At 38.8% G+C, this 23,436-nt stretch overlaps 1 protein-coding gene across 3 annotated transcripts in view; it reads right to left on the bottom strand.

Moving 5' to 3' along the window:
• atp7b (ATPase copper transporting beta) overlaps positions 1–23,436 on the bottom strand; it is a 158,618-nt gene that overhangs the window by 104,894 nt on the left and 30,288 nt on the right. For all 3 annotated transcript variants that reach the window (XM_051926253.1, XM_051926251.1, XM_028799700.2), the window contains one exon: positions 7,092–8,268. In XM_051926253.1, coding sequence (XP_051782213.1) covers positions 7,092–8,268 — 1,177 coding nt within the window. The remainder of the gene's footprint in view (positions 1–7,091; positions 8,269–23,436) is intronic.

Below are 23,436 nucleotides of genomic sequence, written 5' to 3'. Positions count from 1 at the left end.
CATACAGTTCGTACGGTCTGGAACGGATTAATTGTATTTACATACAATCCTATGGGAGAAATGGCTTTGGTTCACGACATTTCCCCCATAGGATTATATGTAAATACACTTTTTTAAAGATTTTTAAGCACAAATATAGTTAATCACACCATAGAATGCACATCGTAATAGTAAACTAAATGTAAAAACATTGAGTAACACAGAGAAAACCTTGAACAACAGAGAAAACTAACATTGCAAGAGTTCGAGCTATAGCCTTACGACTCAATCGCTGTATAAACACTTTTTTTTAATGAGTTTTAAGCACAGGGGAAAAAAAGGAACATTTGAACAAATCCGAACTTTATTTAAAAACCAACCACAAGCAACCAAGAAAGTAACATTGCAGCAGTTCGCACTATAGCCTTACAACCCGATCGCAGGGAAAAAAAAGGAACATTTGAACAAATCCAAACTTTATTTAAAAACCAACCACAAGCAACCAAGAAAGTAACATTGCAGCAGTTCGCGCTATAGCCTTACAACCCGATAGCAGGGAAAAAAAATGAACATTTGAAAAATCTGTAACTTAATAAACAACCAAGAAAAGTAACATTGCAACAATTCACGCTACGAACCGAAAAATGAACATTTGAAAAATCCTTAATACAAAAACTAACCATAAACCACCAAGAAAACTAACCTTGCATGAGTCGAGTTCTGGCATGAAGTGAGGAGAAACTGGGTGGAGAGGAGGTTACAGTGCTTAGAAGCCATGGTTAACTGCAAAAGCACACGAAATACTGTAGAGCACAAAGAGTTCACAGGTAAAGCACGCACGTCTGACTGAGAACAATGAACAGGGAGAGGCTGAACACATGCTTAAATACAGTAATCGGCGCGTATGAACCGGAAGGGAAATGAAATAGAGCACAAAGAGTTCACAGCGAAAGCACACACGCACGTGCAAGCACGCACGTCTGACCGAGAACAATGCAACACGTGCAGAAATCATCGGCGCGCACCAACCAAAAGGGAAACTGGCTTGTTTGTATACTGAGTGTGTGGTCGTGAACTGAGGGAAAAGTTTGCCGAACTTTTTGGTCGTAAACCGATTTGTACGTGTACCAAGACGTTCGTGAACCGACGTTCCACTGTATGTTATATATATACACATACACACACACACACACACACACACACACACACACATTATATATACACACACATATATATATAGTACTGTGCAAAAATTTTAGGCAGGTGTGAAAAAATGCTGTAAACAAAGAATGCTTTCAAAAATGGAAGTGTTAATTTTTTATTTTCATCAATCAACAAAATGCAGTGAATGAACAAAAAAGAAATCTAAATCAAATCAATATTTGGTGTGACCACCCTTTGCCTTCAAAACAGCATCAATTCTTCTAGGTACACTTGCACGCAGTTTTTGAAGGAACTCGGCTGGTAGGTTGTTCCAGACATCTTGGAGAACTAACCACAGATCTTCTGTGGATGTTGGCTTCCTCACATCCTTCTGTCTCTTCATGTAATCCCAGACACACTCGATGATGTTGAGATCAGGGCTCTGTGGGAGCCATACCATCACTTCCAGGACTTCTTGTTCTTCTTTACGCTGAAGATAGTTCTTAATGACTTTGGTTGTATGTTTGGGGTCGTTGTCCTGCTGCAGAATAAATTTGTGGCCAATCATACGCCTCCCTGATGGTATTGCATGATGAATAAGTATCTGCCTGAATTTCTCAGTATTGAGAACACCATTAATCCTGACCAAATCTCCAACTCCATTTGCAGAAATGCAGCCCCAAACGTTCAAGGAACCTCCACCATGCTTCACTGTTGCCTGCAGACATTCATTATTGTACCGCTCTCCAGCCCTTAAATATTTCAAATTTTGACTCATCAGTCCAGAGCACCTGCTGCCATTTTTCTGCACCCCAGTTCCTATGTTTTCATGCATACTAGAGTCGCTTGGCTTTATTTCCACGTCGGAGGCATGGCTTTTTGGCTGCAACTCTTCCATGAAGATCACTTCTGGCCAGACTTCTCCGGACAGTAGATAGGTGTACCTGGGTCCCACTGGTTTCTGCCAGTTCTGAGCTGATGGCACCGCTGGACATCTTTCGATTTCGAAGGGTAATAAGCTTGATGTGTCTTTCATCTGCTGCACTAAGTTTCCTAGGCCGACCACTGCGTCTATGATCCTCAACGTTGCCCGTTTCTTTGTGCTTCTTCAAAAGAGCTTGAACAGCATATCTTGAAACCCCAGTCTGCTTTGAAATCTTTGTCTGGGAGGGACCTTGCTGATGCAGTATAATTACCTTGTGTCTTATTGCTGTGCTCAATCTTGCCATGACATGAAACTGTCTTCCACAACCTCACCTTGGAGGCAGAGTTTGGCTGTTCCTCACCCAGTTTTAAGCCTCCTACACAGCTGTTTCTGTTTCAGTTAATGACTGTGTTTCAACCTACGTGTGACACTGATGATCATTAGCACCTGTTTGGTATAATTGGTTGATCATACACCTGACTATAATCCTACAAAATCCCTGACTTTGTGCAAGTGTACCTATAAGAATTGATGCTGGTTTGAAGGCAAAAGGTAGTAACACCAAATATTGATTTGAGTTAGATTTTTCTTTTGTTCGCTCACTTTGCATTTTGTAAATTGATAACAATAAATAATCATTATTTATATTTCTGAAAGCATTCTTTTTTTACAGCATTTTTTCACACCTGCCTAAAACTTTTGCACAGTACTGTATATACATATATATATATATATATATATACATATATATATATATATATACATATATATATATATATATATATATATATATATATATATATATATACATACACACACACATACACACACATATACATATATATGTATGATTTGCATGTGTATATACGCAATCATATACACACATCTGCACTCATTGTATGTTGCTACTTGAATGAGTTGCCTGTCTCACTCTCCTCCAGACAATAATCAAAGAAAAAAAAATATATTATAATCACTAGTATTTTTTTCTATACATTTAATAAAAAAGATCCAATGCTAATCTGAAAACTATTGGTGCTACTTCATACAAACCAAGTTCCTTTAAGAAAATAAAATTTTTTTAAGTAAAACTGTATTGAAATGCTGGCACATATATTGAATCACATACACATATACTTGCACATGTCAAATCACACATATATGGTTTTATTGGAGATACATAAGCAAGCAAAGAAAGCCAACTGTTCATTTCTTGCTTTTGCATACATTATTGGGAATGCTGTCTGTGCATTGCAATTTTTTTCCCCACACACAACACACCTTGGAATACAAAGTACATAGCCAGCGTCAATTTGATGTGTACTGTGCTCCTCAGCACTGGACTCTGTACGTGCAGCTTTTTCCACCCACAATGTTCCATCTCACAACTACGCCTTTCCCCACATCACACTGGTGCTGGCTGTGTGCTTCATATACTGACAGCTTTGGTCCTCTCAGATACTTGGCACACTTTAATGCTATCTGCATACTTTGTATTCCAAGTTGTGTGAAAACATTTCAAATGAGATGGCATATTGAGGACTTTTTTTATTTAGTCTGTACTGCTGTCAGACAGGTTTAATTCTAAAACAGTATTTATTATTTGGTAAAGTTGTTCTCAGTTTGATTATTTAATTGTAGATTAAATGACTGTTCAAATACAATAAAAATAAATATTGTCTGATCTGAAGTTAAAAAAAAAATGATAAAAATTAAGGTCACTGATAACAATTAAGTTAGAAGGACTTAATTTTATACAATTTTAGATTTTTCATCCATGCTGTAATATATACCATTACTATCTAAAATTTTGTAAATACAGTAATCCCTCCTCCATCGCGGGGGTTGCGTTCCAGAGCCACCCACGAAATAAGAAAATCCGCGAAGTAGAAACCATATGTTTATATGGTTATTTTTATATTGTCATGCTTGGGTCACAGATTTGCGCAGAAACACAGGAGGTTGTAGAGAGACAGGAACGTTATTCAAACACTGCAAACAAACATTTGTCTCTTTTTCAAAAGTTTAAACTGTGCTCCATGACAGGACAGAGATGACAGTTCTGTCTCACAATTAAAAGAATGCAAACATATCTTCCTCTTCAAAGGAGTGCGTGTCAGGAGCACAGAATGTCACATAGATAGAGAAAACAATCTCTAGCAAACGAATCAATAGGGCTGTTTGGCTTTTAAGTATGCGAAGCACCGCGGCACAAAGCTGTTGAAGGCGGCAGCTCACACCCCCTCCGTCAGGAGCAGGGAGAGAGAGAGAGAGAGAGAGAGACAGAGTTTGTTTTTCAGTCAAAAATCAATACATGCCCTTCGAGCTTTTAAGCATGCAAAGCACCGTGCAGCATGTCGTTTCAGGAAGCAGCTGCACAAAAGATAGCAACGTGAAGATAATCTTTCAGCATTTTTAGACGAGCATCCGTATCGTCTAGGTGTGCGAACAGCCCCCCTGCTCAATCCCCATACGTCAGGATCAGAGAAAGTCAGCGCAAGAGAGAGAGAAGAGTAAGCAATCTAGCTTCTCAGCCATCTGCCAATAGCGTCCCTTGTATGAAATCAACTGGGCAAACCAACTGAGGAAGCATGTACCAGAAATTAAAAGACCCATTGTCCGCAGAAATCCACGAACCAGCAAAAAATCCGCGATATATATTTAAATATGCTTACATATAAAATCCGCGATGGAGTGAAGCCGCGAAAGGCGAAGCGCGATATAGCGAGGGATCACTGTATCATGATACAGTAGAGTCTCGCTTATCCGACATAAACGGGCCGGCAGAACGTTGGATAAGCGAAAATGTCGGATAATGGGAGGTGTTAAGAAAAAGCCTATTAAACGTCAAACTATGTTATAATTTTACACATTACGAGCCTAATACAGTGGAACCTCAGTTCACGAACATCTCTGAACACGTACAAATCGGGTTATGACCAAAAAGTTTGCCAAACTTTTGCCTCTGCACCGATGATTTCCGCACGTGTTCAGTCTCTCCCTGTGCATTCCCTGTGCAGCGTTAGATAGACAGCGTGAGAGAGAGACACAGACAGACACATGCACGCGCAAGAGAGAGAGACACACGCACACATACACGAGAGAGACACATGCACATGCGCAAGAGAAAGAGAGACACATGCACACACACACACGTGCGAGAGAGAGACACGCGCACGCACGCATGAGAGAGAGAGACACACGCGAAAGAGATGCACGCACATACACACACATGCGAGAGAGACGCACGCACACACACACGCGAGAGAGACGCACGCACGAACGCGCACGAGAGAGCTGCACATGCACAAGCACATGCACACACACACACACGCACACACGCGCGCGCAAGCATGAGAGACACACACGCAAGAGAGGGCCAGCCACATAATCCACTGTAATCATGTTTTACAACAAAACAACAGAAAAATTTAACTGAAAAATGAACTTAGCAACAAAAAATAGACTATTCTCACGCTCGCAACTTGCAGTTCTTGTTGCCGATTGATGCGTTTTTTTTTTTTGGGGTGGGACGTCGGATAATACAGAATGTTGGATAAGTGAAGGTGGGATAAGCGAGACTCTACTGTATATAATTTTGTTTATTTCACCTACCCCTAAGTAGCTTTATAAGTAAAATGTGACTATAAAAGAGAGGTAGTTTCAGATTCTAAAATTTTAAACATTGTGTTGAAAAAAGAAATTATGTAGAGAGACTCAGTAAAACATTATTTAAATGAAAATATATCTAAAGTATGCATGAAATATAGTTTAAAGATAAAGTACTATAGTTACAACATAAACAATGACCAAAAAGGTAATAATTGATTACAGTAATCCCTCGCTATATCGCGCTTCGCCTTTCGCGGCTTCACTCCATCGCGGATTTTATACGTAAGCATATTTAAATATATATCGCGGATTTTTTGCTGCTTCGCGGGTTTCTGCGGACAATGGGTCTTTTAATTTCTGGTACATGCTTCCTCAGTTGGTTTGCCCAGTTGATTTCATACAAGGGACGCTATTGGCAGATGGCTGAGAAGCTACCCAGCTTACATTTCTCTTTCTCTTGCGCTGACTTTCTCTGATCCTGACGTAGGGGGATTGAGCAGGGGGGCTGTTCGCACACCTAGACGATACGGACGCTAGTCTAAAAATGCTGAAAGATTATCTTCACGTTGCTATCTTTTGTGCAGCTGCTTCCTGAAACGACATGCTGCACCGTGCTTCGCATACTTAAAAGCTCGAAGCTTGCTTGTTTTTCTCTGTCTCTCTCTCTCTTTCTGTGCTCTTGACGGAGGGGGTGTGAGCTGCCGCCTTCAACAGCTTTGTGCCGCGGTGCTTCGCATACTTAAAAGCCAAACAGCCCTATTGATTTTCCTCTGCCTTTATGACAGTCTCTGCTCCTGACTCCTTTGAAGAGGAAGATATGTTTGCATTCTTTTAATTGTGAGATGGAACTGTCATCTCTGTCTTGTCATGGGACACAGTTTAAACTTTTGAAAAAGAGACAAATGTTTGTTTGCAGTGTTTGAATAACATTCCTGTCTCTCTACAACCTCCTGTGTTTCTGCGCAAATCTGTGACCCAAGCATGACAATATAAAAATAACCATATAAACATATGGTTTCTACTTCGTGGATTTTCTTATTTCGCGGGTGGCTCTGGAACGCAACCCCCCGCAATGGAGGAGGGATTACTGTATACGTAATAATAATAATTATATCTAGGCTTACTAGTATTTTCTCACCAGATTCACATAGTTTTGTCCATAACTTCCTACCCCAGTTCAATAAATGTTTTTAGGTTAAATGGCTACTCTGCATTTTCCCCATTATAAGTAACATATTAAATTATGTGTAGGTCCCTACCAGTTTAAGTAATTTACTTTTAACTATATATTAAATGGAGATTTCAAATCATTTAGAAATGTATATTATATATCGTTTAGTGATATTACACTACAGAACATAATTTGTCTTGAACATAGAAAAGATTGACTGATCTGTGAAAGTAAGCATTGTGAAAATTGCTGGGTCATTACCAAACGTATGTACTTCAAATCCCATGTCTTCTATTGCAGACATCACGTCTTCTGCTTTGGATAGTGTTGGATCAAACTGCACAGTGGCCTTTTCTTCAACCAAAGATATTATTATACTATGGACACCTTTCATTTTTGAAATCTTCTCTTCTATTGACTGCACACAGGAGTTACAAGTCATTCCTCGAATAAAAATGATAGCAGACTGATGTTTTGTTTGGTCCTTTTTGATTCTCAGTGTTGGACAACCTGGTATGACTTCTGGAGATGATATATTAACCAATCCTGTTTTGTCATTTTCATTACCAAGGCAGATGTTAAAATTGCCAGGTAGGAGGCTTTCTATGTATTGTTTCAATGTATTTAATGTAAGCAATCCTGGATTATAATGAATTTCAGCACTGCTGGCTTCAAGGGACAGTCTAATATCTTTAATGCCTGGCAATGTGGACACATTTTTTTCAATGTTATGGAGACTAGATAAAAGGTGCATGTCTTCAAATTTTACAGTTACAGTTTTCTCACAATTTACACTGTTGAGAGAATTTTGAAGGAAACTCAGGTTCCTTTGTGAACTTTCAATATCAGAGGAATCTAAATTGTTTCTTAGTAAAGCCACAAAGCCCATGTCCTCAATTTGCCTTCTTAGCTCCTCAGGCTGAATTGTGTCAGACAAGTAGACAATGATAGCTTCTTGACTACTCAGAGACACATTGATTCTCAAAACACCCTTCAGTTTGCCAATCATTCCTTCAATGGAGTTGACACAAGACTGACATGTCATGCCCTCCACCTGAATCTTCACAACAGACTCTCCCTGTAACAAGCTCCTTTTGGTTGATGAGTCACATCTGCTTACATCCACAGATGCACCAAAGCCCATTGTCTCAATTTCCTTACAGATATGCTGCAAAGTAATGACTGAAGCAACATATTCCACAACAGCCTTTCTCGTCTCCAGGAATACTTTTACAGCCACTATGCCTTCGATTTTGTACAGTCTTTCTTCTATTGCTTTCACACAAGGCTGACATGTCATGCCTGTTATATCAATAGTAATTTTGGTGGGAGATGGTGTAGAATACCGGGAGATCTGTCTGTCGGATTCATATCCCAAGTTCTCAAATGTATGCCGCTGATAACATACTGTGTGATGGCAATCATTCCCAAAGGACTCCTGTAACATAAAAAGGTAGCAATTATTTCTTAAACAAATGATAAAAGTCTTTGTGTGAACACTCAATATGAAAATATTTTTTATTTTAAACCAATCTTTATTAAATCAAATAATACAATAAAAATATTAAATTTAACTTAACAAACACAAGTTCAATATGTTTATGAAATAAAAGGAAATTGTTCATATAATACAGTATATGCCATTAAATCTTTTATATACATAAAGTGACACTTGCACCCCTTCTGCACTACAGCTCAACAATTTAAGCCAGGTTTATACCTAATGCAATGCAACGCGTGTGCCTGTGGACACTACTGCTACACAAGCGTTGCACTGTTTATACTTGTGAGTGTACTTTACGTAAATCTGGAAGATTCCACCCAGGTGGCAGTGCGAGATATCATCACGGTGAGAACAGGTTCGGCTTCGCTGTGTTGTGAATTGCCTGAAACACCCATTAAATTCCAAGGACACCTTGCCACAATATCTCTGAACAGGATTGATGTTTAATGATTAAATCCAACAATCCAGGGATGCGACCAAGCTAGCATTGGACATGGGGCAGAAACAATACCTGGAAGGGGCATCAGCTCAACGCATGGTGAATACAAGCACTCACATACACTAGCGTCACTTTAGCATCACCAGATCCCCAAACCTGCATATATTTGGAAGGAAACCTGAGCACACTATGGAAACCCACCAGGAAAACATGCAAACTCCAGGCAGGGAACACCAGGGATGTGACTCCCTGCAGGGACAGTATTCCATGTTTAAATGAAGTTAACGATTTATTTGTAAAATGTAATATACATAGTTTAATGCATTTCATCATGAAAGTGATATCAAGTATAAATCTAAGGATTCTAAATGTGCAGAGAGCTGGGATATCATAAATTTAATGTGTTCTGTGTGGCCATTGCTGTTTGCCGCTGCTGTCAATGCAGGAGAAGCACGTAGTGATTAACAACTGGGTCAGTTTTAAGATGACGTTTATGACAGTCTACTTCAATGATAAAATAAACTACGAGATTAAAGATGGACATTTCGAGATTTAAACTGAAATTTACATTTTAATCATAAAATACACCTATTGACTATATTCCTAACATTTTTTTCTCTGTGGCTCAAATACACCGCCACACATTCTGATGCTGTTGTGAAGATGGAAAAAAAACAAAAAAACAAAAAATGGCACAGAAGATGGTATGCGAGACCTTTAAAATATATTGTATCATTAAGATGGGGATTAGGAGACTCTTGAATATAAAAGCACCATGAATGGATGTCAGCATTTTGCTTCACCACATCGAACCATTCATCAAACATCGAAGCACACACACTGATCCTGTAGGATCTGCAAAGCAGCTTTCTGTCACATGTAGATAGTACTGTAAACAGAGACTCTGACGTTACTTTCCGACTTTACACACTGCACCCCCCGACTTTTTGCTGGTATTGTTAATTTCTGAGGATGTGCTCAGAGGATGTGTCAAATGAACGCTGGGAACGCGTTCTGACTGTGAAGTATAAACTGGCCCTTAAAATCTATAACCAGTTTCAAACAAGCACATGGAATAACCCAAATAACAAATTTGACAAAAAGTTGTGAGATTGCTACACCAGACCTTTTACCCCAAACAGAACACTGTTAGAAAGGGTAAACAATGTGACATTTTCATAAAGTTGCGGCTTTCTGCAGGCAGCTTCACTGTACATCTTTTATAAACTAAGAGTACAAATGAATTTCAAAATTTACTGACATGGTGACAAAACATTGTTGCCTCTAAAAATCTGCTTAAAATACTAACACAGTAACATGATTTATCACTTATTTATATTAAATGTACTGTATGCAGCCTAGGTTTAATTTTCTCGCTATCATACACAGTTGCATTTAAAAAATAAACATAAGTCATCTTAAGCAAATATAAAGACAATACATATACTTCTGTATAAGGACAGTAATGAGATATTATGAGAATAGTTGTTAATATAAAGTGTGACCTGTACAGGGCGCACCTGCACCCCAAACACAACCAAACCACAGAGTCATGGACTCAAGGAAAGAAGATTATATTTTAAACAATACCTTCTACAGGTTTTTATCAACAGATAAATCAGTTCAGTTCCTTTTTGTTTCATTTTGTTCCTTTCTTTACCTTTCCATTCCATTTCCACCTCCTTCTGACACTGACCCCTGATGTAGAGGAGGCAACTTCTTTTTTATGCTGGACCTGGGAGTACTTCTGGTACCACAGCACTGCACATCAGCAGTACTTTCCGGCCAAATGGAAGCCCTACAAAGTAGCGGGATTGTTCCCCAGCAGGGTTGCCCCTCAGAACGTCAATGCCCAATATGCCCTGCGAATATAAAAACGGGAGTTCTACCAGAGGAATGGTGCCATCCTGCGTATAATGGGAATATATGGCAGCAGGAAGCAGTCTCCCTCTGTCCTTCCTTTACGGCCTCATGGTGGGGAAAGGTACCTGCAACCAACCAGGCAGAGATGTGTGTCCTTTCACATCTCATAATGGCCTCCCGACTGGGAAAGGTACTGCTAACCAACCCGGTTGGGATGCCCATCAATACATGTCCTCCTTTTATCATGGCTTTCTGGCTGGGTAAGGAACCATCCTCCACGGCCAGTGTGCCTGGCCATCCATGTCTTCTATGACAAAAACTAACATTATTATGTGTTTTGTTTGAGTGAGTTTCAAAAAATATAAGTAACACTCAAATAAATAACACAAAGAGTACAGTGCAGTGCTACAATAAAAAGATGTCTTAGTTAATCCTGGTCACTGCATTTTAACTTTTTTTTTTTTTTTAAAAAAAACACAAACTAGTTCCCAAAAAGTTTAACCTGAAATAAAATAATAAAAAATGTATGGATACTTTTGGTTGCATTGATTTTAATATACAACAATGTTCATAAAGTTGTAATACTTGTATGATTACAAGTTTGTGTTCTGCCTTTGAGGAAATGTTTAAGAGCATTTAGCATAAGCTTCTAGGAACATCTCACTGTGAGCACTGATTTACACTTTTTAATATCTCAGTTGAAATCAACAGCTGGTCCCTATTGCCTACTGGTTTAGGCTTTGCAATGTACAACATAATGTTCAAGTTCCAGGCCAATCTGAGAAAGTCACTTTACATTTGCAGTATGTCAGTTATAAACAATAAACAATAGAATACTATATTACCAAAAGTCAATCTAGACAAATATGGAAATTTCAGGCTTTGTTAATGTCAAGGCTGCAAAAGAAAAAAAAAGTTGGATGTTTTTAATCTTGAAAATCTTTCAACAAACAGTATTTAAGTTAAAATGTATCATTTTTAAGGAAAATGTAACTAAAAATAAACTTTCAGTGCCTGGTTTACATACATGTTCACAACTCATGCCAAGGGATTTGTAACTATATTTAGATTTAACAAATCAATTACAAGTACCAAGTAATTACTTCATCTGTTATTATCTGATTAGCCATTATTAAAATGTGTTATTTTTGTGGAGGTTTCTTGGTTGCATGATACCAAGGAAACCATGGTTTACATAAAATAAAAAGACCCATGGGATCTTACTATTAAAAGTCTGAGATTAAAGAGGGTTAGACAATAATTTTATGGGCATTGCACGTGTTATGGGACACTGAAGACAGGATTTATCCAGATGCATAAATCTGCCAACTTCCACGTTCTTCTGCTACATAAATTCCGATCAGCATGAAAAGTAACGCACGTGCATGCGCCTGCTGCCCCACCCCAACTCCTGCCAGAATTACGCCTCTTTGAATAAGCAAATCAATATAAATAGCCCTTAAGCTCAGCGTTCTGTGAAAAGACAATGGGAAAAGCACGGGGGAAAACAGAAGAATTTCAGCGAATACCAAGTGGAGGCAAGGAAAAACTTACTATTCGTTGGTTTAAACAATGATATAATCAACAAAAGGAAGTTGATCGAGTGACATATAGTGTCAGAGAAACTCAAAATCTCAAGTTCACAAAGTCGCACAGTGCCCAAAATAAAAAAAGAAGTTGTCACATATCAAAGTCGCCATGAAAAGGCGAGTCATAGCCCACCGTCTGAGTGTCATATGAAAGATTATTAGGATACAGAGAAAAAAAGCTCGAAATGTCAACTTTAATCTCGAAATTTCCACTTTAATCACACAGTTTATTTTGCCATTAAAGTAGAACATCATAAACTTCATCTTAAAATCGTTTAATTTAGTAGTTTCTCAAATCCCATCGTAACTAAAGTAGCATGTTAAATGCTTTGTTTTGTATTTGATCTTCTATGTGCTCTATGTGTGTGAATTACTACTTGCTTCCGGGCTTTCTCTTCCTCCAACAGTACACAGAATCCATTACATTCCTAATATTACAACTCTCTGAATAATTAAAATACTGAGATGTACATGTGATATCTTTTTCACGATGATAGGAATGAAACCATGTTATTAAACATGGGAACACGGTGGCGCAGTGAGTGTTCATGTCTCACGCAAGATGCTTGCTGTGCCATGCGTGACCTTCGATGAAATAATTTATTGCAGCAGTACTGTCTCTTTCAAACGTGCTAACCTCCAATTCCTGTCCTTACTTTTCTTTCTCCAAATACCCAATTGCCACACAATCATCTCTGTAATAGACATTAAGCCATCTGTAAGCTTAGAACGACGATTCTTCAAAACATTTAAGGAACATTGAAATATCTTCATAGTATGTGTTTAATTATTCTATCCATCTATCCTTCCAGTGTCGCGCCAGCCCAGCAAGAATACAGCACGAGGTCGGAACAATCTGCGAACTAGCTAGCGCTGTGGCACCGTGTCCTCACATGAGGTAGGAACAATCTGTGAACTAGCTAGTGCTGTGGCACTGTGTCCTCACGTGTTTAATTATTAATAATACTAGGGGGCTCCGCCCCCTGCTTGCTTCGCTCGCCAACCCCTGTGTTTGGTTAATCCATCTATCCATCATCCAACCTGCTATATCCTAACTACAGGGTCACTGGGGTCTGCTGGAGCCAATCCCAGCCAACACAGGGCGCAAGGCAGGAAACAAATCCCGGGCAGGGCGCTAGCCCATCACAGGGCTCATACACACACACCAAGCACACACTAGGGACAATTTAGAATCGTCAATCCACACAAGCTGTATGGCTTTGGACAGTGGGAAGAAGCACCCGGAGGAAAGCCACGCAGACATGGGGAGAACATGCACACTCCACGCAGGGAGGACCAGGGAAGCGAACCCAGGTCTCCTAACTGTGAGGCAGCAGCGCTACCCACTGAGCCACCATGCCGCTGTTTGGTTGCACTTTTTACTTTAAAGGTTTATTAAAAACAATATTTGGAATTACCTTTTCTTCAAGATCGCATAGAATTTTTAATCTGTTTTTGGAGATACATTGTGACAACGCAACATATAATCGCCCATGAGTGAATATTGTTTCTGTTTCTCTAATAAATAATCTGACGTTTTCTAATGGTTGTCTCTGTGATTTGTTAATTGTCATAGCAAAAGCTATTCTCACAGTATAATGTAAACATTTTAATACGAATGGCATATCACGATCTCCTTTGGTGTCTAATGTTATTCGCGGAATATATACATCACCTTTCTTGTCGCCTGTTAAAATCTGCATCGCTTCTCCGTCATCATAAATATACACCTGACCGAATTGTGTATTCTTTGAAATTAAACTTGTCGTTGCTTTAACTGTTGTGGGACGACCTTGCTTTGTCCTGCTATTTTTTCAATTACACCTGGCTCTGATAATTAATCACCTTTTGTTTGCGCTAATGAGATCTTTACTATCTTTTTTTTTTGATACTGTAGCGACTGTCGTAATAAAGTGTCACAAAAGTTTTACTTGAACAATTGCCGACTTCGTAACCCAAAACACAACTGTCTAGCACCCTCTCCGACCCCTCCTCCGCCGGGTCTCGCCTCCCCCTTACCGCATCAATCAGTACCCCACTATCAGTCTTCCGTGCTGTACTCCACCCCCCTCAATCGGACCTATCAGTCACTTAAAACAAAAAAGGCTTCAACCTGCTAGCGAGCTGCCTGTTCTGCTTGTCGCATGTCGTTGTTTTAAGAGTTGGGAGCACATGATGCGTGTTTGCCAAAAGCAATCCAACAACTGCTTAGTTAGAGGCCTGTGGACTTGCTTTAAAATGATGGCTCACTGACTTATCTCACGCGACATTGTAAACACAATAATTGTCCTTTATTTCCGGCCCAGGCGTGGTTAAATCTCTTTCTTGCAGGACGTATAATGCTGCTCCCGCTTATGAATTTCTAATCTTTTAATTCTGAGCCCTATTGGATGTGCTTTGTTTTCAATTCCACTCGTTCCGGGCTGATTATCACTTTCCTTATTTTCTAAATTTGCACCTAGATTATTGTTTTTCTTTTTATCATTTTTTTCTCTCCACCGCATTTGGGTCTCTTTTCTCTGCACTTTTCTTTCTTCTTCGTTTAGTTATCGACGTTTCAATTCTACCCTGTTCATTTCATTTCTACCGTACTGACCTTATATGCACTGAGAGCCATGGAGCTGCATGACTGCCTTTACACTACTGATTTTTTTTCTGCCCGTGGTTTTATCTTGTAAGTAGGGAGTGTCTTGCACCGTGGCAAGTGTCTTTGGTCTTGCGGGTCTTTAAAATGTCTTCCGAGAGGATCACGTATCATAGCCTTGCTTTTGCTTTGTTTTCCAGGATTTCCTTTTATAATAGAGAGAGATTATTTAAATGAAGTTAAAGTTCTATATCTGTATAATATAATCAACATATTTTGCTGCATGTCATCTTAAAAATGATATCGTCATCATATGTAAATACGCGCTTTATAAAGTGGCGAAGGTTGTGCAATATTATAACTGTAGTGCAAGTTTACAGTGAGGTGATTGTACTTACAAGTACAGACAGTTCTACAAGGGGCACTTGGACTGATTGAGTGTGTTTAAAGTTCTTGGGATGAAACTGTTTCTGAACTGCGAGGTCCGTACAGGAAAGGCTCTGAAGTGTTTTGCCGTGGCTGAGGCAGCGTGTGCTTGATGCTGTATACCAATAATTCTCTTTCCGATCAGCTGCTGCTGTGATTCCAAACTCAGATACAGTGATATAAATACTCCGATTGGTGCAGTGAGAGTAATATGGAAAAAGATGATCCGCTGTGGCAACCCTTAACGGGAGCAGCTGAAAGAAGAAAAAGAAGGTGTAGTGAGAGTAACAACGCTAAAGCAGTTATGGTATTTGGCTATTCCCTGAACCATTATATTGTTACAGGTTAATTACAATCAGATGCATTAAACTAATAAACAATATGCAGTTAGTTTCAGTGTATTTATAAAGCCGTGTGAGGAATGTGGATCTAAGAATGAAAGGGTAACCACACAGGAACAGTAGCACTGCTTTGACACTGTGTGCCGCCAGTCTGCAAAACTGAGCGGAGAACTTGCGTACGCCAGGGTATGAAGTACCGTGGAAATGTGCGTGGCTTTACGCCAAGTTTAGGTTTTATACATCACGATTTGAGCGTGGAAACATTTGTGCGCAACATTTCTGTGCGTAATAACGTTTATACATGAGCCCCCAGGACACTGCAAAGGTCAGGATGTCCCTCCAGAAATAATGCCAAGGCAGGGAGAAGACTAATCTATATTACTAAACCACAGTTTAATTTATGCACGGACGGCGGACGCACCGACGCACATGCGCCTCAGCGCCCCAGAGTCAAACCCAGAAGCAAAGGAGTCACGGCTCCAAAAACAAAGAGCTCAACGATTAGAAATACAAAACCGAGCCCGTATGGATAAAAACAATGAACGAAGGCGCCTATAAATATATGCACAGACGGCGGACGCAGGACACACCGAGGCGCATGCGCCAGAGTGCGTCAGTAGGTGGCGCCCAAACAACACAACCTGTAAACTAAACTTGCTCTAATCCACTGTGCCAGCAGTCAGTGTGGCATATTTGAATCACATAACAGTAATTTAGTATTAAAAGTAAGTTGAAGCATGATTCCTAACAGTATACGACTTCTACCTAACGACACAGCCACAGAAAAACAAAAACGAGACCGCATGGATAAGAACAATAAACAAAGGCTCCTACAACGCGCTTCAGAGACACCAGAAGCAAAGAAGTCACAGCTCCAAAAAGAAAGAGCTCAATTAATGGAAATACAAAAACGAGCCCGTATGGATAAAAACAATGAACGAAGGCGCCCACAACGCACTTCTGAAACAGCAGAGGCAAAGGACTCACGGCTCCAAAAAGAAACAGCTCAACGATTAGAAATACAAAAACGAGCCCGTATGGATACGACCTGTACAATAAACCTGAGGTAAAGCGTGCACGCCAGGTTGTACAGTATATATGCACAGATGCCAGAGGCAACAGGCAAGCCGTACACACTACCACCACTGCCCGAACGTGACCGCCCACACCACCATATATACCACCTTCGTTTAGTACTGTGCCCCTCCAAGCCTGGGTCCGCTGCCATCGTCACTTCAGCACGCGAATCCGCCGCCGTCAGCAAACGACTTCTAGCGGACGACACAGCCATTGAAAAACAAAAACGAGACTGCATGGACAAAAACAATAAACGAAGGCGCCTACAACACGCTTCTGAAACACCAGAACCAGAAGAGTCACAGCTCCAGAAAGAAACCGCTTCAGTACAAATATGTTTATTTAATTAAATGAAAAATTTCCCAGGACGCACCCACCCTCGATGATTTTTCATCCCTCCAAATATCGGAGGGAACAGAAAGTGATTGGCATTCTTGGATTTGCGATTCTTTTGAGAATCGCGGGGTTACTGGTAAGTAAGGATTCAGAGATGCCAAATACATTTATGGCAGTAACTGGCATACCTTGCATATTATACAATGTGGTGTATTCTCCACCATTTAGAAATGTAAGGTAGGGAGGCAGGATTGTAGCCATTTCCAAAAAAAATCCAAGTCTGTGTAAATTTTACAGGTAGCTACTTTCAACGCCCCAATTCCATATGGGAAAAGGTCTTACAGTCTGCTGAAAGCAAGGAAGAACTTTTAGTCTTAATTAAATAAGACTTGTTCAAAGCCAACATGCTTCATCACACCTAAAAGTAATAACTAAAGTCAAGCATGGTGGTGGCAGGATCATTTAATATGGCTGCTTCTGCTAAGTGTAAACAGTGGCTGTGATCAGGATAGAGGGGTAGGTGATAGTTCCAAAAATCAAGGCATTTTATTGTAAATCTTGCTGCACTCTGCACAGAGCTATTAAGTTAACCTTTCAATATGATGACGATCTGAAGCACAAAGCCCACGCAACTAAAGAATATTCAGTATTGTGAAGTGGTCTGATCTGAGCCTAAATCTTTATCAGCCAGACAATCTATGATCTCTCCTGAAAAGGTCAATACACAGCAATTTCCCCTCACAACTTGACTAAGTTCGCACTCATTCTACACTCTTTTATATATGGTAGTGAAGACTTGTTTTTATATTCATCTTTATATAAAGACTATTTGATCCTGATTTGGATTAAGCAAACTCAGAAAATTATTGTGTAGATAGATGGCTTACACTATATATCATAGGAATGGGGTTTAGTATAGATCATTTAGCTAGATGGTGTGACATGGCAACTATATATGTGTTTATAGCAAGGTTAAAGGGTGCTAAGGTCAAGTTTGACTTGTGATTCTTAGTCAGATTAACAGTTTGAGGGTGGATGGACGAACTACTGAAGACAGAGATAAAGAAAAACGGACAAATGTAACAGTAATAAATTACTTTGTTAATAAAGCCAATTATACTGGTCTAAATTTAAACTGCAGTGCAACATCCCTTCAAAAAATCAGCTGAGATTCAGGCTTCTTTCTTGCATCTCGGTGTATCTCATAGTGAGCAGTGATTAAAACTCTTTATGCAGAAAACCATAAGTGTAGGGTCAGTCCCCACCCATAACTTACCATACGACACTTTGCAAAGCACATAACCCACAAGTGTTCCAACTGTAAACAAAATAAATATTAGCAATTAAATAATGTAAAAGCACCTTGGGAATGGAACTTCAACAAGTAATTTTAGTATGTTTACTGTGAAATGTAAACATATAAAAAGCTCTAACTTGTAACTGATAATGTGTCTACAGACTTATTTTACTATGTTTGTTTCTCTAGTAAATTAATTTTGGCTGATTGACTTTTTTTATTGATTTTATTTGGAAGAAAAAAAAACATTCCATACAATTAAGTCTAATTTTTACAAATTTAGAAAATAACATTATATGTGATTCTTCCAGTTGAACAAGATAAGTCTATGTGCCAGTAATGTGGTAAAGGCAATTAAAAATAATTTGTTCTTCCCCACTTTAAGCCCATTTGGAAGTACGCCAATTACAGCTCTTAATGGGTTATGAGTCATTGTGACACTAAGGCTGTCTGACAGGTAATCAAAGAGTTTTGTCTAGAATGATGTTAATTTGGTACACATCCAAAACATGTCATCCAGTGAGGCTGGAGCTAGATTGCAACATTAACAGGTTGAATCTTGGCCTGTACACACACTGGTCAATCTTAAATGAGATAAATGTGTTTGATAAAAGATTTTAAATTGAATAATTGAATGCTTTGTGCAAATAGAGCTAGACTGTTTTTATCAGAGTTCAGCACAGCCCTGTTAGGTTTTGTGGGTGCTGCCGGGGGTGCTGCAAGGGCTGCAGAGCCCTAATACATTGGGGTTCCATCTCACCCAGAAGCATTTCTGTATCATGCTATTGGGCCACCAGAAGTGCTCCCGAGTGTGGCAGAAAAGGAGCCCGCTGCCACTGCTCCAGGAGTCAGAGTTGGGAGGAAGAGGGACAAAGCTTGCCAAGAGGAGAGTGAGTGAGAAAGAGAGACAGAGAGAAAGAAAATAAGAAAAAGAAAAGAAAGTTCCACTGCCCAATCTGACACCTGGCATTGGACTTGATGATGTGAGGCTTGCATGCAGCTACTTGGCCACTTTCCAGTAATACCACTTACAGTTGTCTGTGGAATATCCAGCAGGGATGAAGTTTCACAAACTCTTATTGCAAAGGTGGCATCCTATCACAGTACTAAGCTTTCATAAATGTCTGTAAATGGAGATTGCATGGCTAGGTGCTTGACTTTATAGACCTGTTACAATGGGTCTGATTGAAACATCTAAATTCAATAATTAAGTGGTGTGTCCCAATACTTTCTCTATATAGCATACAAGTCCCATTTACTAAAGCTTGACTTTGGGGAACCTTACCTTGTCTGTTATGATGTGTTATTATGTGTGTTTATGCATAGTATTCCTGGATTTAATTTGTTAGCTTGCTTTTGTGTGAGTGACTATAACTGTCTGAAAAGAATTTTGTGACATTCCTGAAAAGTGCTATATAAATCAAATGCACCTTCCTTACTAATTCCACTCCAAATTTGGATTGCAGAATGAAAGGGAAAATTACTTACTGTAAATAAGTAATGAAGTTTCGACAGTACAAATTAAAAAAAAAATAATCCTGTTTCTTGGTTTGATCTTCTTTTTGCAGATTCATGGATCTTTACTTCACCATTCTACAATGGTCTTTAGTTCTACCCTGTAAATGGTACCACACCAAAAAGTGATTTTGGATGTTACCTAAGACTTTATGCTGACCAAATACATTATGCACTACACTGATCCCCAATTATTGACCATGATATTTTCTTCTTCTATAGATTTAGCAATCTAAATTATCTCTTTCAAAAAGCAGCCATATTGTAACTTAAGATTACCGCAATCACTACCAAAAAGGTGATGTATCAAGTTTTGAAAAGATAAACAGGTGCATTAACAACATATCAGAAAAGATTAAACAAGATAAGCAAATCCCTGCAATAGACATGCATCCCAGCCACAGCTGGCTCCTGCCATTTTCACAAGTAAACCTTTTATCTCTCCCATTACAATAACTAGGAAGCAAGGCTCGGTGTCATGGCTTATAAATAATTTAGCAATATTTTGTAATACACAATACAGATCACATGTCACATACACGCTTAGGGGTCAGCCAATGGGTCTAATTCAGGGTGGTAACATGATAGAAAAAGAGTTGGTGATGAGTATTAATGCTTTTTCTCTTCTTCCCACAAACCTGCAGAAGAATAACCTATTCTTTTCTCTACTTCTGTCCTGTCCTGATGACCTCACTTCTGACTTCCTGCCGCCTCAATATAAAACTGGTCCATTAACCCATCTTGCTTGTCTTTTGTTGTTTTGCAGTTAAAACACCGGCTACTCTCTTACAACAATATACAGGAAGGATACCCAAATCTTTTTATGTCTCCATTTGACTCATTTACACACAATATTTTGAAATCCATAAAGCAATTCATAAATATTTGATTTCATCTTTTTCATTCATACAATCACACCAATATGACGATTCTAGTAGACCCTACAGGTTATTGGTGTAAAATGGGGAAATCACAACCAATTTAAATTTAATAAAACAGTATTTATTCAAACCTGGTAATTGCACACAACAAGAAAGATTTCAAAACAACATAAATTAAATAAAGTGCACTTTATATGTATAATGTTTGTAACAACAGGTCACAACAGGAGTGGTTGTGACAAACCACTCTGCAGAACAATAACAGTCACATCACATTACATTAATGGTAACATAGATGATAAGCCACACTGTTATAACAACAAATGTATACTATAGAACAAGCTGTATCACTTTCATTCTCACAGTTTTCATCATTTTCTATGACACCCAAGTTAAATTTAATGAAACAGTTTATATTCAAACCTGGTAACTGCACACAACAAGAAACATTTCAAAAAATGCATAAATTAAAGTTCACTTTTGTGTGTAATGTTTATGACAACAGGTCAATTTACTGCGGCAAACTACTCAGCAGAAAAATAACAGTTACATCATATTACATTAATGATAATGTAGACAACAAGCCACACTGTTATAACAACAGACTGATACTATAAAACATCCATCCATCCATTTTCCAACTCGCTGAATCCGAACACAGGGTCACAGGGGTCTACTGGAGCCAATCCCAGCCAACACAGGGCACAAGGCAGGAACCAATCCCAGGCAGGGTGCCAACCCACCGCAGGACACACACAAACACACCCACAGACCAAGCACACACTAGGGCCAATTTAGAATCGCCAATCCACCTAACCAGCAGGTCTTTGGACTGTAGGAGGAAACCGGAGCGCCCGGAGGAAACCCACGCAGACACGGGAAGAACATGCAAACTCCACGCAGGGAGGACCTGGGAAGCGAACCCAGGTCCCCAGGTCTCCCAACTGCGAGGCAGCAGCGCTACCCACTGCGCCACCGTGCCGCCCTACTCTAAAACAAGCTGTATCATTTTCAGTCTGACAGTTTTCATTATCTTCTATCATCCATTATAAGGACCGAACACGTAACTTGAGTAAGCAGCCTAACAGCGCAACTAGACAGCAGTATGTTAACATTTGTAGTCTAACATAGCGAAAGCCGGTATTGCTGCCAGACGGGTTATGACAGCACAGAAATGTTGCAGTCTTTCAAGAATATCTCTCTACAGCAGCGGACTGTAAAATTTACAGAGTAGAATAGCGTAACACAGTAGTATAGTGTAACAGGTATGTGTAGGCCATTATTCAGAGTTATGACGATACACAGGCAGGCTGTTATAACCAGTTATATGCTGCTATGCAACTGGCCCAAAACCTGGCCTGCCTGGTTCAAAACTTGAAATACTTGACAATTTGTACAATATAGCCATTTACTATATCTCACATAGAATAATCCTCAATGCAGTGAGTATATTCAATGTATCCCAAAGCCTACCAAGAAAATGTATGAACAGTATATATAAACTGGTTAAACTATTTATAGAAATTTGTTTTAAGATGAGACAAAGTATAACATACACCTGTAGATTTTATTGATAAAAAGTATTTTTTAGCACTTTAGAAAATTACAGTCTCAAAATAGCTGAAACATAACATTTATGTCCAGGTTTCTAAGTATTAAAAGATAATTTCTATATTTTTCATGTAATTTTTTCACAATGATGGTATATATTAGTTTTCTGCATAAAATGGAGTTCAAACGTCAAGCAAATGTTATAAATTAAAAAACAAAACAAAAATAACTAGCCTAATATTGCATTTTGTAATTGAGGTAATAGATACAGGTACTGGAGTTCCATATAAAGAAAAGCTTTAAATCTTACTGAATAACTCCAGTTGAAAGCTGCAAAGGTTTAAATAAAAACATGTCTACCAGGCTTATGCATCCTTGTGATAATGAAAGGAACCTAGAAAAAATTACTTTATCACAGATTTTTGGTATCGTGTTCTTGGGGTAAGAATACGTTTCTTGCACATTTGTCTGGGTGTAGTTATGAAAACTCAACACCAAACCTCCTCCATTCTTTATATTCTGTGTTGTTATTTTGCATAGTTTACGGAGCAAGATCATGACATGTGGCAGGATAGTGAAAAGAGCACATACAGGCTTCATTGTACTTTGCACACATAACAATAAATATGAACTGAACTGATTACGCTGCAATGTTTTTCAATGAAAGCCTTACATTTTTAAAAGAGGAAAGCCACCATTTTAATAGTGTGTCTTGTGCATGTATAATCAAAAATGAAAAAAATTATGAAAATGAAAAAGTACACATTTGATTTTTCTCATTTCAAATAGTACATAACATTTGTTACCCACTGACTTAAAAGATGTTGGCTAGGATTCTTCCATTTCAGCAAGATAAGTCTATATGCTAATAGTAAAGTAAAGGCAATTACAGTTTGTTTGTCCTTCTCCACTTTAAGCCCATCTGGGAATACACCAAGCCAAGGTTATTATAGTTTTTGCCTTTTTATATTAGTTTTTATTTCTATATTTTTTCTGACCCTACTTGGAAATTCAGTTTAGTTTTAGTTTTCCTTCATCATGTATTTTTAGTTTTAGTTTAGTTTTTATTTCACAAAGACATTTCTATTTTATTTTTATATATATTAGTTTCAGTTTTAGGTTTAGAAATTATGGCATGGAGCTCCTACGGAGTTAGTTTTGTGTCACAATCAGACAGAACTGTACACTTAACAGATTTGGATA

The sequence above is a fragment of the Erpetoichthys calabaricus genome, chromosome 4, assembly GCF_900747795.2.
Source record: "Erpetoichthys calabaricus chromosome 4, fErpCal1.3, whole genome shotgun sequence".
Classification (NCBI taxonomy): domain Eukaryota; kingdom Metazoa; phylum Chordata; class Cladistia; order Polypteriformes; family Polypteridae; genus Erpetoichthys; species Erpetoichthys calabaricus.
Note: the sequence above shows the minus strand (reverse complement) of the source record. Positions and strands in the feature narration are given on the sequence as shown.